The 13,835-nt window shown below is 45.2% G+C and overlaps 1 protein-coding gene across 3 annotated transcripts in view; it reads right to left on the bottom strand.

Annotated features, from left to right (window-relative positions):
• The window catches only part of LOC139371327 (voltage-dependent calcium channel subunit alpha-2/delta-2-like), a 279,472-nt gene that overhangs the window by 187,314 nt on the left and 78,323 nt on the right, over positions 1-13,835 (bottom strand). For all 3 annotated transcript variants that reach the window (XM_071111658.1, XM_071111660.1, XM_071111656.1), the window contains exon 3: positions 10,376-10,492. In XM_071111658.1, coding sequence (XP_070967759.1) covers positions 10,376-10,492 — 117 coding nt within the window. The remainder of the gene's footprint in view (positions 1-10,375; positions 10,493-13,835) is intronic.

Genomic DNA, 13,835 nt, shown 5'->3' with positions numbered 1-13,835 from the left:
CAGACTCCGGAGACGGGCACACCGTGCACCACTCCCTAGCATTCTTCTTGCCAATGTCCAGTCTCTTGACAACAAGGTTGATGAAATCCGAGCAAGGGTAGCATTCCAGAGGGACATCAGAGACTGTAACGTTCTTTGCTTCACGGAAACGTGGCTCACTGGAGAGACGCTATCCGAGGCGGTGCAGCCAACGGGTTTCTCCACGCATCGCGCAGACAGAAACAAACATCTTTCTGGTAAGAAGAGGGGTGGGGGCGTATGCCTTATGGCTAACGTGACATGGTGTGATGAAAGAAACATACAGGAACTCAAATCCTTCTGTTCACCTGATTTAGAATTCCTCACAATCAAATGTAGACCGCATTATCTACCAAGAGAATTATCTTCGATTATAATCACAGCCGTATATATCCCCCCCCAAGCAGACACAACGATGGCTCTGAATGAACTTTATTTGACTCTTTCCAAACTGGAAACCATTTATCCGGACTGGGACTGGGACATGTTTCGTATTGCGTCAGACAACAACATTGACGAATACGCTGATTCGGTGTGCGAGTTCATTAGAACGTGCGTTGAAGATGTCGTTCCCATAGCAACGATTAAAACATTCCCTAACCAGAAACCGTGGATTGATGGCAGCATTCGCGTGAAACTGAAAGCGCGAACCACTGCTTTTAAATCAGGGCAAGAGGCATGTGGCAGGGTCTACAGTCAATCACAGACTACAGGAAGAAATCCAGCCCAGTCACGGACCAGGATGTCCTGCTCCCAGGCAGACTTAATCACTTTTTTGCCCGCTTTGAGGACAATACAGTGCCACTGACACGGCCTGCAACGAAAACATGCGGTCTCTCCTTCACTGCAGCCGAGGTGAGTAAAACATTTAAACGCGTTAACCCTCGCAAGGCTGCAGGCCCAGACGGCATCCCCAGCCGCGCCCTCAGAGCATGCGCAGACCAGCTGGCCGGTGTGTTTACGGACATATTCAATCAATCCCTATACCAGTCTGCTGTTCCCACATGCTTCAAGAGGGCCACCATTGTTCCTGTTCCCAAGAAAGCTAAGGTAACTGAGCTAAACGACTACCGCCCCGTAGCACTCACTTCCGTCATCATGAAGTGCTTTGAGAGACTAGTCAAGGACCATATCACCTCCACCCTACCTGACACCCTAGACCCACTCCAATTTGCTTACCGCCCAAATAGGTCCACAGACGATGCAATCTCAACCACACTGCACACTGCCCTAACCCATCTGGACAAGAGGAATACCTATGTGAGAATGCTGTTCATTGACTACAGCTCGGCATTCAACACCATAGTACCCTCCAAGCTCGTCATCAAGCTCGAGACCCTGGGTCTCGACCCCGCCCTGTGCAACTGGGTACTGGACTTCCTGACGGGCCGCCCCCAGGTGGTGAGGGTAGGCAACAACATCTCCTCCCCGCTGATCCTCAACACTAGGGCCCCACAAGGGTGCGTTCTGAGCCCTCTTCTGTACTCCCTGTTCACCCACGACTGCGTGGCCACGCACGCCTCCAACTCAATCATCAAGTTTGCGGACGACACAACAGTGGTAGGCTTGATTACCAACAACGACGAGACGGCCTACAGGGAGGAGGTGAGGGCCCTCGGAGTGTGGTGTCAGGAAAATAACCTCACACTCAACGTCAACAAAACTAAGGAGATGATTGTGGACTTCAGGAAACAGCAGAGGGAACACCCCCCTATCCACATCGATGGAACAGTAGTGGAGAGGGTAGCAAGTTTTAAGTTCCTCGGCATACACATCACAGACAAACTGAATTGGTCCACTCACACAGACAGCATTGTGAAGAAGGCGCAGCAGCGCCTCTTCAACCTCAGGAGGCTGAAGAAATTTGGCTTGTCACCAAAAGCACTCACAAACTTCTACAGATGCACAATCGAGAGCATCCTGGCGGGCTGTATCACCGCCTGGTACGGCAACTGCTCCGCCCTCAACCGTAAGGCTCTCCAGAGGGTAGTGAGGTCTGCACAACGCATCACCGGGGGCAAACTACCTGCCCTCCAGGACACCTACACCACCCGATGTCACAGGAAGGCCATAAAGATCATCAAGGACATCAACCACCCGAGCCACTGCCTGTTCACCCCGCTATCATCCAGAAGGCGAGGTCAGTACAGGTGCATCAAAGCTGGGACCGAGAGACTGAAAAACAGCTTCTATCTCAAGGCCATCAGACTGTTAAACAGCCACCACTAACATTGAGTGGCTGCTGCCAACACACTGACACTGACTCAACTCCAGCCACTTTAATAATGGGAATTGATGGGAAATGATGTAAATATATCACTAGCCACTTTAAACAATGCTACCTTATATAATGTTACTTACCCTACATTATTCATCTCATATGCATACGTATATACTGTACTCTATATCATCGACTGTATCCTTATGTAATACATGTATCACTAGCCACTTTAACTATGCCACTTTGTTTACATACTCATCTCATATGTATATACTGTACTCGATACCATCTACTGTATCTTGCCTATGCTGCTCTGTACCATCACTCATTCATATATCCTTATGTACATATTCTTTATCCCCTTACACTGTGTACAAGACAGTAGTTTTGGAATTGTTAGTTAGATTACTTGTTGGTTATTACTGCATTGTCGGAACTTGAAGCACAAGCATTTCGCTACACTCGCATTAACATCTGCTAACCATGTGTATGTGACAAATAAAATTTGATTTGATTTGATTTGATTAGTATCACCAATACAGCCCAAAAGCCTCCATTCATTGACAGACTATATACGTACAGGGGTAGGCAACTAGATTCAGCACCGGGACAATTTCTGTCATAGCTATGTCACGCCCTGGCCTTAGTTATCTTTGTTTTCTTTATTATTTTGGTTTGGTCAGGGTGTGACATGGGGGATTTATGTGCTTTGTCTTGTCTAGGGGTTTTGTATGTTTATGGAGCTGTTTCCTTTCCAGTTAGTTTTGTATTTTTTGGGGCTGTTTCCTGTCTAGGTAGTTTTGTATGTTTATGGGGCTGGTTCCTTTCTAGGTAGTTTTGTATGTTAATGGGGCTGGCACCTGTCTAGGTAAATTGTATGTCTATGGTTGCCTAGATTGTTTCTCAATTAGAGGCAGCTGTCTATCGTTGTCTCTGATTGGGAACCATATTTAGGCAGCCATATTCTTTGGGTATTTTGTGGGTGTTTGTTTCCTGTCCTGTCCTGTTTTCTGCACCAGTTAGGACTGTTTCGGGTTTGCCACGTTTATTGTTTTGTATTCTGTTCATGTTAAGTTTTCTTATAAAAAAAACATGAACTCTAACCACGCTGCATTTTGGTCCGCCTCTCCTTCCCAGGAAGAAAGCCGTTACAAGCTAATGATCGGGGGGGCGTAAAAAATATGTGTACACTGCAAATTGAGCACAACTAAGCCCAAAAAGAGGTTGTATCTTAAAATATAAATGATTTCATACCTTGATTACATTGAGATACGATCACAAGTGGGCTCCCGAGTGGCAAGGTGGTCTAAGGCACTGCATCTCAGTGCTAGGGGCGTCACTACAGACCCTGGTTCCATTCCAGGCTGTATCACAACCGGCTTTGATTGGGAGTCCCATAAGGCGGCGTACAATTGGCCCAGCATCGTTTGGGTTAGGGTTTGGTCCAGGGTAGGCCGTCATTGTAAATATTTTTTTCTTAACTGACTTGCCTAGTTAAATAAATGTGTCTCTTTTTGTTGTTCTGGGAATAAGCTACTTGATAACAGATTTCATAAATTAAAACACATAAATTAAAACACTGTTGATCAAAAAACTCAAATCTATAGTGGAGGAGTACAGAGATGTACATAACTGGATCAAATCAACCTTGGTCCCTTTTTGTATTCCATCAGTCCCTTCTCATTGTGCTATGAGAGATCCCATCCAACAGACCCTGATCGACACCCCTATGATGCTGCCTCCTTGGCATACAGACTTTGATTAACAGCCTGCAGGATGTTCAGCCTCCAGCAGGCCTGGTTCACAGCCTCCAGCAGGCCTGGTTCACAGCCGCCAGCAGGCCTGGTTCACAGCCTCCAACAGGCCTGGTTCACAGCCGCCAGCAGGCCTGGTTCACAGCCTCCAGCAGGCCTGGTTCACAGCCTCCAGCAGGTCTGGTTCACAGCCGCCAGCAGGCCTGGTTCACAGCCTCCAGCAGGCCTGGTTCACAGCCGCCAGCAGGTCTGGTTCACAGCCGCCAGCAGGCCTGGTTCACAGCCTCCAGCAGGCCTGGTTCACAGCCGCCAGCAGGCCTGGTTCACAGCCTCCAACAGGCCTGGTTCACAGCCGCCAGCAGGCCTGGTTCACAGCCTCCAACAGGCCTGGTTCACAGCCGCCAGCAGGCCTGGTTCACAGCCTCCAGCCAGACATGCAGACCTGGTTCATAGATTTCACTACACTCTTAGAAAAAAGGGTTCCAAAATAGTTATTTGGCTGTCCCAATAGGATAACCTTTTTTTGGTTGCATGTAGAACCCTTTTTGGTTCCAGTTAGAACTCTTTTGGAATCCATGTAGAACCCTCTGTAGAAAGGGTTCTACACGGGACCGAAAAATGTTTTTACCTGGAACCAAAAAGTGTTCTACATACAACCAAAAAAGGTTCTTCAAAGGGTTTTCCTATGGGTACAGACGAAGAACCCTTTAAGGTTCTAGGTAGCACCTTTGTTTATAGGAGTGTGGGCCTGGTTCGCAGGGACACAGCAGCCTAACTGTACCTCCAGCTGCCGCTGAGACACAGAGCGGAGGGAGAAGAGACGGAGTGGAAGGAACCCGGGAAGAGAGAGGCAGGCCCAGATCACTTCAACAGAAATCACTTCTGCCTGGTGTTTTATACACTTGACGGGTTACATGGAGGCCTCTGTTCTATATCATGCTCCCGGTTAAAAGGCTGTCAAACAACCACCTCTCGTAAAGCTAGGTGTTCAGGTGTGTGACTTGATGCTCAGATAATACACACACACACACTTGTCGCACACACACACACACTTGTTACAGACACACACACACTTGTGAAACACACAGGCACACATAGACAAAGGCACACACACACATTTCTGAGTCTGCAACACTCTATTTTCTCTTCCTCTATTCCACAGGATATTAGTTATGGAGGGCCCCTGTCATGTAACAGAATAACACATCCAGAGTTTACTGTACTGTATCATCATTCTGGAGGAGTTCCTGAAACTGCTGGCCCCTGCTGGTTAAAACTCATTGCTAACTGCTGAATAGTGTTTCTTGACTTCACAGCTAAACATCTTACTTTGGACAGCGTCACTGATTTCCGCTGAGGGTGAGAAGGGAAGCCAGGACACGGATGGATGGATGTTGTCTCCATGCTACAATGACAACAGCATGCAATACAGTTGTTTCAAAGCTTCCCACTGGGCACACACTGGTCGAATCAACATTGTTTCCACATAATTTCAATGAAATTACGTTGAACCAACATGGAAAAGACATTGAACTGAAGTCTGTGCCAAGTGGGTCGAGGCATTACCAAGACGGGATACAATTTCACATGAATGTATATGAGAGAGCCTGGAGTGTTATGTGGTGGTTTCCATTTCCAGCAGTTGGAACTAAGCATTTAGAGTCGCTTTGCATTTGTTCATCAGCAGATATAAACATACTCCCCCCCACAGTCTACTTAAGCAATAAGGCACAAGGGGGTGTGGTATATGGCCAATGTACAACAGCGAGGGCTGTTTTTATGCACGACACAACGCTGTCAGCCAATCAGCATTCAGGACTCGAACCACCCAGTTTATATTAACGTATGACCATCCCAGGAAAGGACTTAATGGTTTGCATTTACACAACTCACATTTCCAGCTATTTGTCGCTCCCATTCTGATTACTGTGCTGGTTTCAATCTTTCAGAATGCATGGGAGTAAATAACCATTCAGGAGGAAGTAGAAATTGGCTGGTATAAAAAGCAACATCAACACAACCAACCTGGATATGAGTTTGAGACATCCTTATCTCCACTCTGCATAAGGAGTCTGGTTCCATTCCCACTGTATACAGTATGAATACCGAGTGGAGTTGAATTGATTCAGCTGTCATGAATTTTCTGTTTAGTATGAGAATGTATAATGTGGCGAAATGAAACAAATGAACGGTTTTATGTCGTTTTATGAGCCTCGTACTCTTAAATTACCACAAAATGAATCCCCATCCTCTGTTCTCTCCTTTAGTGTATTCCAGAGTAATCTCTCTCTCACTCTCTCTGTCTCTTTCTCCAACCATCCCCTCTCTCTCTCTCTCTCTCTCTCTCTCTCTCATTCCAACCATCTCTCTCATTGCTCATTTTTAAATCTATGAATTTCTGAACTTAATTTCCCTGGTTTTTCCCGAGCCTCAGGGGCCATTCTCATTCCATCACTTCTCTTTTTTCACCTTGTTTCCTCTCCTCCCTCCTGAGTGAACAGTGGAGACAGGATGTGAGGTGACGTGTGGTCCGGGAGGTTAGGCCAGCAGGAGGATGGGCACGATGGGCACACAGGCATGGGGAGGGGAGAGGCTTGGGCACTGCACTGAGCTCACAGGGCACCCCTGCCAAAACAGGCAGCGGAGGGTCAGAAGCAGTGCAATTTCCTTCCCACACACGACACGACCACAGGGCACATCGTGATACCTCTCACTTTAAGGGTCCGTGCCACAGAATTAGCCATGCCTGTCCCTTGGAGAGACTGTGGTGCACTGCTCAGGGTTACTGTGCCTTCTCATGTGAGACCCTGTGCTGTTAAAAGATACCATCAAATGTTCCTTCAAGGGACTTGACTGGTGAAAACAGCAGCACTTATACCTTGAGGGCCCTTTTGAGAGGCAGCACAGAGGGAAGGAGAGAGGAGTACAGCTCCCTCCCCCTTCAGAGCAGTATGGTTCAGTGCTTCCCCTGCCTGTAGGCTTTAGGTCTCCTCTATGGCTGCTTCTCCTCTGCCTGTAGACTTTAGGTCTCCTCTATGGCTGCTTCTCCTCTGCCTGTAGGCTTTAGGTCTCCTCTATGGCTGCTTCTCCTCTGCCTGTAGGCTTTAGGTCTCCTCTATGGCTGCTTCTCCTCACTGTGTGTTTACCAGTGTTTTAATATACAGCACACACATTTCATGAAATTATGAATATGATGAACTAAATTGATTCAGAGGACATTCGCCTGCGACATTATAAAAAAATAAACCAACTTAGCTCTACTTTAAATGAATATAAACTCTGTTTATCAAATGGAGATATGGTTGGGTAAAATTATGCTTTCACAGTATCCTATGGATATGAATGCACAGCTGATTTGAGCGAAACAAACATGTTAACTGCTCTGTTATCCAACCTAATTAATGTATTAACTGCTCTGTTATCCAACCTAATTAATGTATTAACTGCTCTGTTATCCAACCTAATTAATGTATTAACTGCTCTGTTATCCAACCTAATTAATGTATTAACTGCTCTGTTATCCAACCTAATTAATGTATTAACTGCTCTGTTATCCAACCTAATTAATGTATTAACTGCTCTGTTATCCAACCTAATTAATGTATTAACTGCTCTGTTATCCAACCTAATTAATGTATTAACTGCTCTGTTATCCAACCTAATAAATGTATTAACTGCTCTGTTATCCAACCTAATTAATGTATTAACTGCTCTGTTATCCAACCTAATTAATGTATTAACTGCTCTGTTATCCAACCTAATTAATGTATTAACTGCTCTGTTATCCAACCTAATAAATGTATTAACTGCTCTGTTATCCAACCTAATAAAGTAGAAGGCCCATCAACATAGTTTTTTTAAATCAAATTTTTCGGGATTAGTTCAAACTGTGACTCTATCATGTGCCTTAATATTATGATTGGCTTTTTTTTTTAATCAGAGGGCCTGTCTGAACATAATGCAACCAGTCAGATTGCCTGTCTGAACATCATGATGCAAATAATTGTCTTCCCTGGACGGTTACCTATAAAATACTCCCCTCCTCTGCAGAACTTCCTTTCAGTCACTAGAATAGTATAGCTATCTTCAAGGACATTCCGTTCCCTTCCGGCTACCCGGATAAGGCACTAAATAAACGTCAGTTAGTGCTAAATACGGCTGCTAGAATCTTGACTACGACCCCAAAATTTGATCAATGCTAACTTCCTTCCCTGCACTGGTTTCCTGTTGAAACTTGAAACGGGTCGGTTGAGCTAACGTAGGTTAATGCGATTAGCATGAGTTTGTAAGTAACAAGAACATTTCCCAGGACATAGCACATGTCTGATATTGGCAGAAAACTTAAATTCTTGTTAATCTAACTGCACTGTCCGATTTACAGTAGCTATTACAGTGACATAACACCATGCTATTGTTTGAGGAGAGTGCACAGTTTTGAACATGAAAAGTTATTAATAAACAAATTAGGCACAGTTGGGCAGTCTTGATACAAAATGTTGAACAGAAATGCAATGGTTGAATGGATCAGTCTAAAACTTTGCACATACACTGCTGCCATCTAGTGGCCAAAATCTAAATTGCAGCTGGGCTGGAATAATACATTATGGCCTTTCTCTTGTATTTCAAAGATGATGTTACAAAGAAATACAAAATAACAGTTGTTTTCTTCTTTGTATTATCTTTTACCAGATCTATTGTGTTATATTCCCGTACATTCCTTTCACTTTTCCATAAACTACATAGTGTTTCCTTTCAAATGGTACCAAGAATATGCATATCCTTGCTTCAGGGCCTGAGTTACAGGCAGTTAGATTTGGGTATATAATTTTAGGCGAAAATTGAAAAAGGGGGCGGATACTTAAGAGATTTAAGTCATTACTTAAATGACATCTCTTCAGTAGGTCCTATGATTGAGTGTAGTATGGCTCAGGGGTGCGAAGGTGAACGGCAAGGCACTGGAGTGACGAACCACCCTTGCTGTCTATGCCTGGCCGGCTCCCCTCTCTCTACTGGGATTCTCTGCCTCTAACACTATTACGGGGGCTGAGTCACTGGCTTACTAGTGCTCTTCCATGCCGTCCCTAGGAGGGGTGCGTCACTTGAGTGGGTTGAGTCACAGATGTGATCTTCCTGTACGGTTTTGTGCCCCCCTAGGGCTCGTGTGGTGGAGGAGATGTTCGTGGGCTATACTCAACATTGTCTCAGGGTAGTACGTTGGTTTAATATCCCTCTAGTGCTTTGGCAAAGTGGGTGGGGTTATATCCTGCCTTGTTGGCCCTGTCCGGAGGTATCGTCGGATGGGGCGACAGTGTCCTCCGACCCACCCCTGTCTCAGTCTCCAGTATCTATGCTGCAATAGTCTATGTGCCGGGGGGCTAGGGTCAGTCTGTCATATCTGGTGTAATTCTCATATCTTATCTGGTGTCATATGTGAATTTAAGTATGCTCCCTCTAATTCTCTCTCTCTCTCTCTCTCTCTCTCCCTCCCCTCCCGGAGGACCTGAGCCCTAGGATCATGCCTCAGGACTACCTGGCCTGATGACTCCTGGCTGACCCCAGTCCACATGCTCGTGCTGCTGCTCCAGTTTAAACTATTCTGCCTGCGGCTAGGGAACCCTGACCTGTTCACCGGATGTGCTACCTTGTCCCGGACCTGCTGTTTTCGACTCTCTCTCTACCGCACCTGCTGCCTCGACCTCTGAATGCTCGGCTATGAAACTCCAACTGACATTTACTCCTGAGGTGCTGACCTGTTGCATCCTGTACAACCACTGATTATTATTTGACCCTGTTCGTCATCTATGAACATTTGAACATCTTGAAGAACAATCTGGCCTTAATGGCCATGTACTCTTATTATCTCCACCCGGCACAGCCAGAAGAGGACTGGCCACCCCTCAGAACCTGGTTCCCCTCTAGGTTTCTTCTTAGGTTCCTGCCTTTATCTAACCACGGCGGTAGGTATCCTAGTGGTTAGAGCAACGGGCCAGTAACAGAAAGGTTGCTAGATCGAATCCCTGAGCTGGCAAGGAAAAATCTGTCATTCTGCCCCTGATCAAGCCAGTTAACCCCTGGGCGTCGAAGACGTGGATGTCGATTAAGGTGGCCCCCTGCACTTCTCTGATTCAGAGGGGTTGGGTTAAATGCAGAAGACACATTTCAGTTGTACAATTGTATTCTAGGGAGTTTTTCCCTGCCACTGTGCTTCTGCATTATTTGTTTTTTTTTGCTAATGTAAAAAGGGCTTTATAAATACATTTGATTGATTGCAACCCTTTAAGAAGATATGGAACTAACCCCTCCAGCATGTTCCTATATGAAAATAACTATTTCCCCCTCTGGAAACATCAACTCTCTAACAGGTGCAGTAGCATCCACTTACCTCCAGGGCTCTCCTCTTGCTAGTGAGCAGCTTGGCGATGTCTCGTGCCACCCTCTCCACCAGGTCCTTGGGATTGTTCCTCTTGATGTCAAACTGACTCTTCTTCTCATTGTAAATCTACAGAGAGAACACAGGAGTCAAATATTAGTTCAAAATGTCTGTCAGTTTCTGATGTGAGTCATGAGAGCCCCGTAACACTGGCCATTGCTATGCTTTCTATTTTCAACATAGCACACATACACTTAGCAGGTCATTTCACGTAGCTAATAGGGCAGAGCTGTCCTTATTGACAGTGCACCCTAACCAGCTGACGTCTGTGGGGTAATAGCAAGCCAGCCACTAAATGCACACACAAGCTAAATGTCCAAGATCCCTTAGTGAAAAGTGATAATGGGGAGAGACAAAGACAGAAGCGCGTGACCAGAAACGAGAACAGGGGCGATGACAGCCAACCAGAAGCCAGAATCATGACAGATGTTTGTCCACACAGAGAGGCTGTGCACATCTTTATGGGCTCTGGCCAAAAGTAGTGCTGCATTATAGGCTATAGGGATATACTGTAGGATGCCATGTCAGACCCAGCCAGAGAAATGGATCCTGACTGCCATACTACACTGTGGTGCAATACGGCACACTTTCACACTGCAAAACCACCCTCACTCTGGCTTGGTGGGCTTGTAGTACACTCTTAGAAAAAAGGGTTCTAAAAGGATTATTCAGCTGTCCCTATAGGATATCCCTTTTTAATTCTAGGTAGAACCCTTTTTGGTTCTATTTAGAATCCTTTTGGGTTCCATGTAGAAACCTCTGTGGAAAGGGTTCTACATGGAACCAAAAAAGGTTCTTCAAAGGGTTCTCCTATGGGGACAGCCAAATAACCCTTTCAGGTTCTAGATAGTGCTATTTTTTAATAAGTGTAGGACTATTTCACAAGCCTTTTTTCATGTACAGTTGATGTGATTAGACTACGTACATTGGGGCTGAGTAAGCTATGTGTAATAAGGAGAAAGCAATGTGTGGGAATGTGTTTTGATGATTAATACATTTACATACTCTCTCTTGATTGGTGCATTAATAAAAGTGAAATTACAACCACAGAAATCTGATTTACTTCCTCTTGTACTTCCTGAAAAATTGTGGAGGGGTAATATTTAAGGCCCGAGGAGGTGTGGTATATGGCCAGTATACCACAGCTAAGGGCTTTTCTTAGGCACGATGCAATGCAATGCCACAAACCCCCGAGGTGCCTTATTGCTATTATAAACTGGTTACCAATGTAATTAGAGCAATATAAATACCCGTGGTATACGGTCTGATATTCCACGGCTGTCAGCCAATCAGCACTCAGGGTTCGAACCCCCCAGAGCTATTTATATGCTGAGATTTACGTGTTTTGTGTGCAGCAATTAGAAGAGGAAAATGTCAGCCTCCATCACCCATGATCCATCACTGTCAGGCTAAAAGGTAGGTGTGCAGAGAGGCAGCCAGTAAAATCTGAACTCATCATGAGGGGCCACTGTGGCTCGCGGGTCTGCGTACCCACATCCATACCCACACATGCAGTCAGAGCTGGCCCTAGCCTTTTTGGGGCCGTACATTACATTTTGTTAGGGGGCCCCGCCTCTTTGCGAGCAAAAGATTGATAGCGGAGAGACTTTTTCAAAAGAAATTCATCTCCTGCAATTCTACACATTTTACCATAGGGTGGAGATAAATGTTTTCAGATTATAATATGATATTTGAGTTTAGATAGCCGGCCGCTAGACTAACTTACCAATCCAAAAAATGATTGGCAGACATGGGCTAATTGAGTGACTGCTGATCCACGAACAGACTTCGAATGGATCCGCAGGCCTACAAAAGGGAGGCCAGGCCTGCGGGCAACCAGTTGCCCACTCCTGGCCTATATTGTCTTGTTGTGTCTGGCTAAATGGTCAAGAAGAGTTTTTATTTCACCTTTATTTAACCAGAAAGTCAGGAGGTGAGAAGAGCTTTTTCCCAGTGGAGATATAAACATACTGCTGTAGGTGTATGGAAGCAGAAGATCTGGACATACTGCTGTAGGTGTATGGAAGCAGAAGATATGGACATACTGCTGTAGGTGTATGGAAGCAGAAGATCTGGACATACTGCTGTAGGTGTATGGAAGCAGAAGATCTGGACATACTGCTGTAGGTGTATGGAAGCAGAAGATATGGACATACTGCTGTAGGTGTATGGAAGCAGAAGATCTGGACATACTGCTGTAGGTGTATGGAAGCAGCTGTAGGTGTATGGAAGCAGAAGATCTGGACATACTGCTGTAGGTGTATGGAAGCAGAAGATATGGACATACTGCTGTAGGTGTATGGAAGCAGAAGATATGCTTGAGGTGTTTGGAAACAGAAGATCTGGACATACTGCAGGTGTATTGGAGCAGAAGATATGGACATACTGCTGTAGGTGTATGGACATACTGCTGTAGCATACTGCTGTAGGTGTATGGAAGCAGAAGATATGGACATAAGGAAGCAGAAGATATGGACATACTGCTGTAGGTGTATTGGAGCAGAAGATATGGACATACTGCTGTAGGTGTATGGAAGCAGAATATATGGACATACTGCTGTAAGTATATGAAAACAGAAGTTCTGGAGATACTGCTGTAGGTGTATGGAAGCAGAAGATATGGACATACTGCTGTAGGTGTATGGAAGCAGAAGATATGGACATACTGCTGTAGGTGTATGGAAGCAGAAGATATGGACATACTGCTGTAGGTGTATGGAAGCAGAAGATATGGACATACTGCTGTAGGTGTATGGAAGCAGAAGATATGGACCTACTGCTGTAGGTGTATGGAAGCAGAAGATATGGACATACTGCTGTAGGTGTATGGAAGCAGAAGATATGGACATACTGCTGTAGGTGTATGGAAGCAGAAGATCTGGACATACTGCTGTAGGTGTATGGAAGCAGAAGATATGGACATACTGCTGTAGGTGTATGGAAGCAGAATATATGGACATACTGCTGTAGGTGTATGGAAGCAGAAGATATGGACATACTGCTGTAGGTGTTTGGAAACAGAAGATCTGGACATACTGCTGTAGGTGTATTGGAGCAGAAGATATGGACATACTGCTGTAGGTGTATGGAAGCAGAATATATGGACATACTGCTGTAAGTATATGAAAACAGAAGTTCTGGAGATACTGCTGTAGGTGTATGGAAGCAGAAGATATGGACATACTGCTGTAGGTGTATGGAAGCAGAAGATATGGACATACTGCTGTAGGTGTATGGAAGCAGAAGATCTGGACATACTGCTGTAGGTGTATGGAAACAGAAGATCTGGACATACTGCTGTAGGTGTATGGAAGCAGAAGATATGGACATACTGCTGTAGGTGTATGGAAGCAGAAGATATGGACATACTGCTGTAGGTGTTTGGAAACAGAAGATCTGGACATACTGCTGT

Source organism: Oncorhynchus clarkii, chromosome 17 (genome assembly GCF_045791955.1).
Source record: "Oncorhynchus clarkii lewisi isolate Uvic-CL-2024 chromosome 17, UVic_Ocla_1.0, whole genome shotgun sequence".
Classification (NCBI taxonomy): Eukaryota; Metazoa; Chordata; class Actinopteri; order Salmoniformes; family Salmonidae; genus Oncorhynchus; species Oncorhynchus clarkii.
Note: the sequence above shows the minus strand (reverse complement) of the source record. Positions and strands in the feature narration are given on the sequence as shown.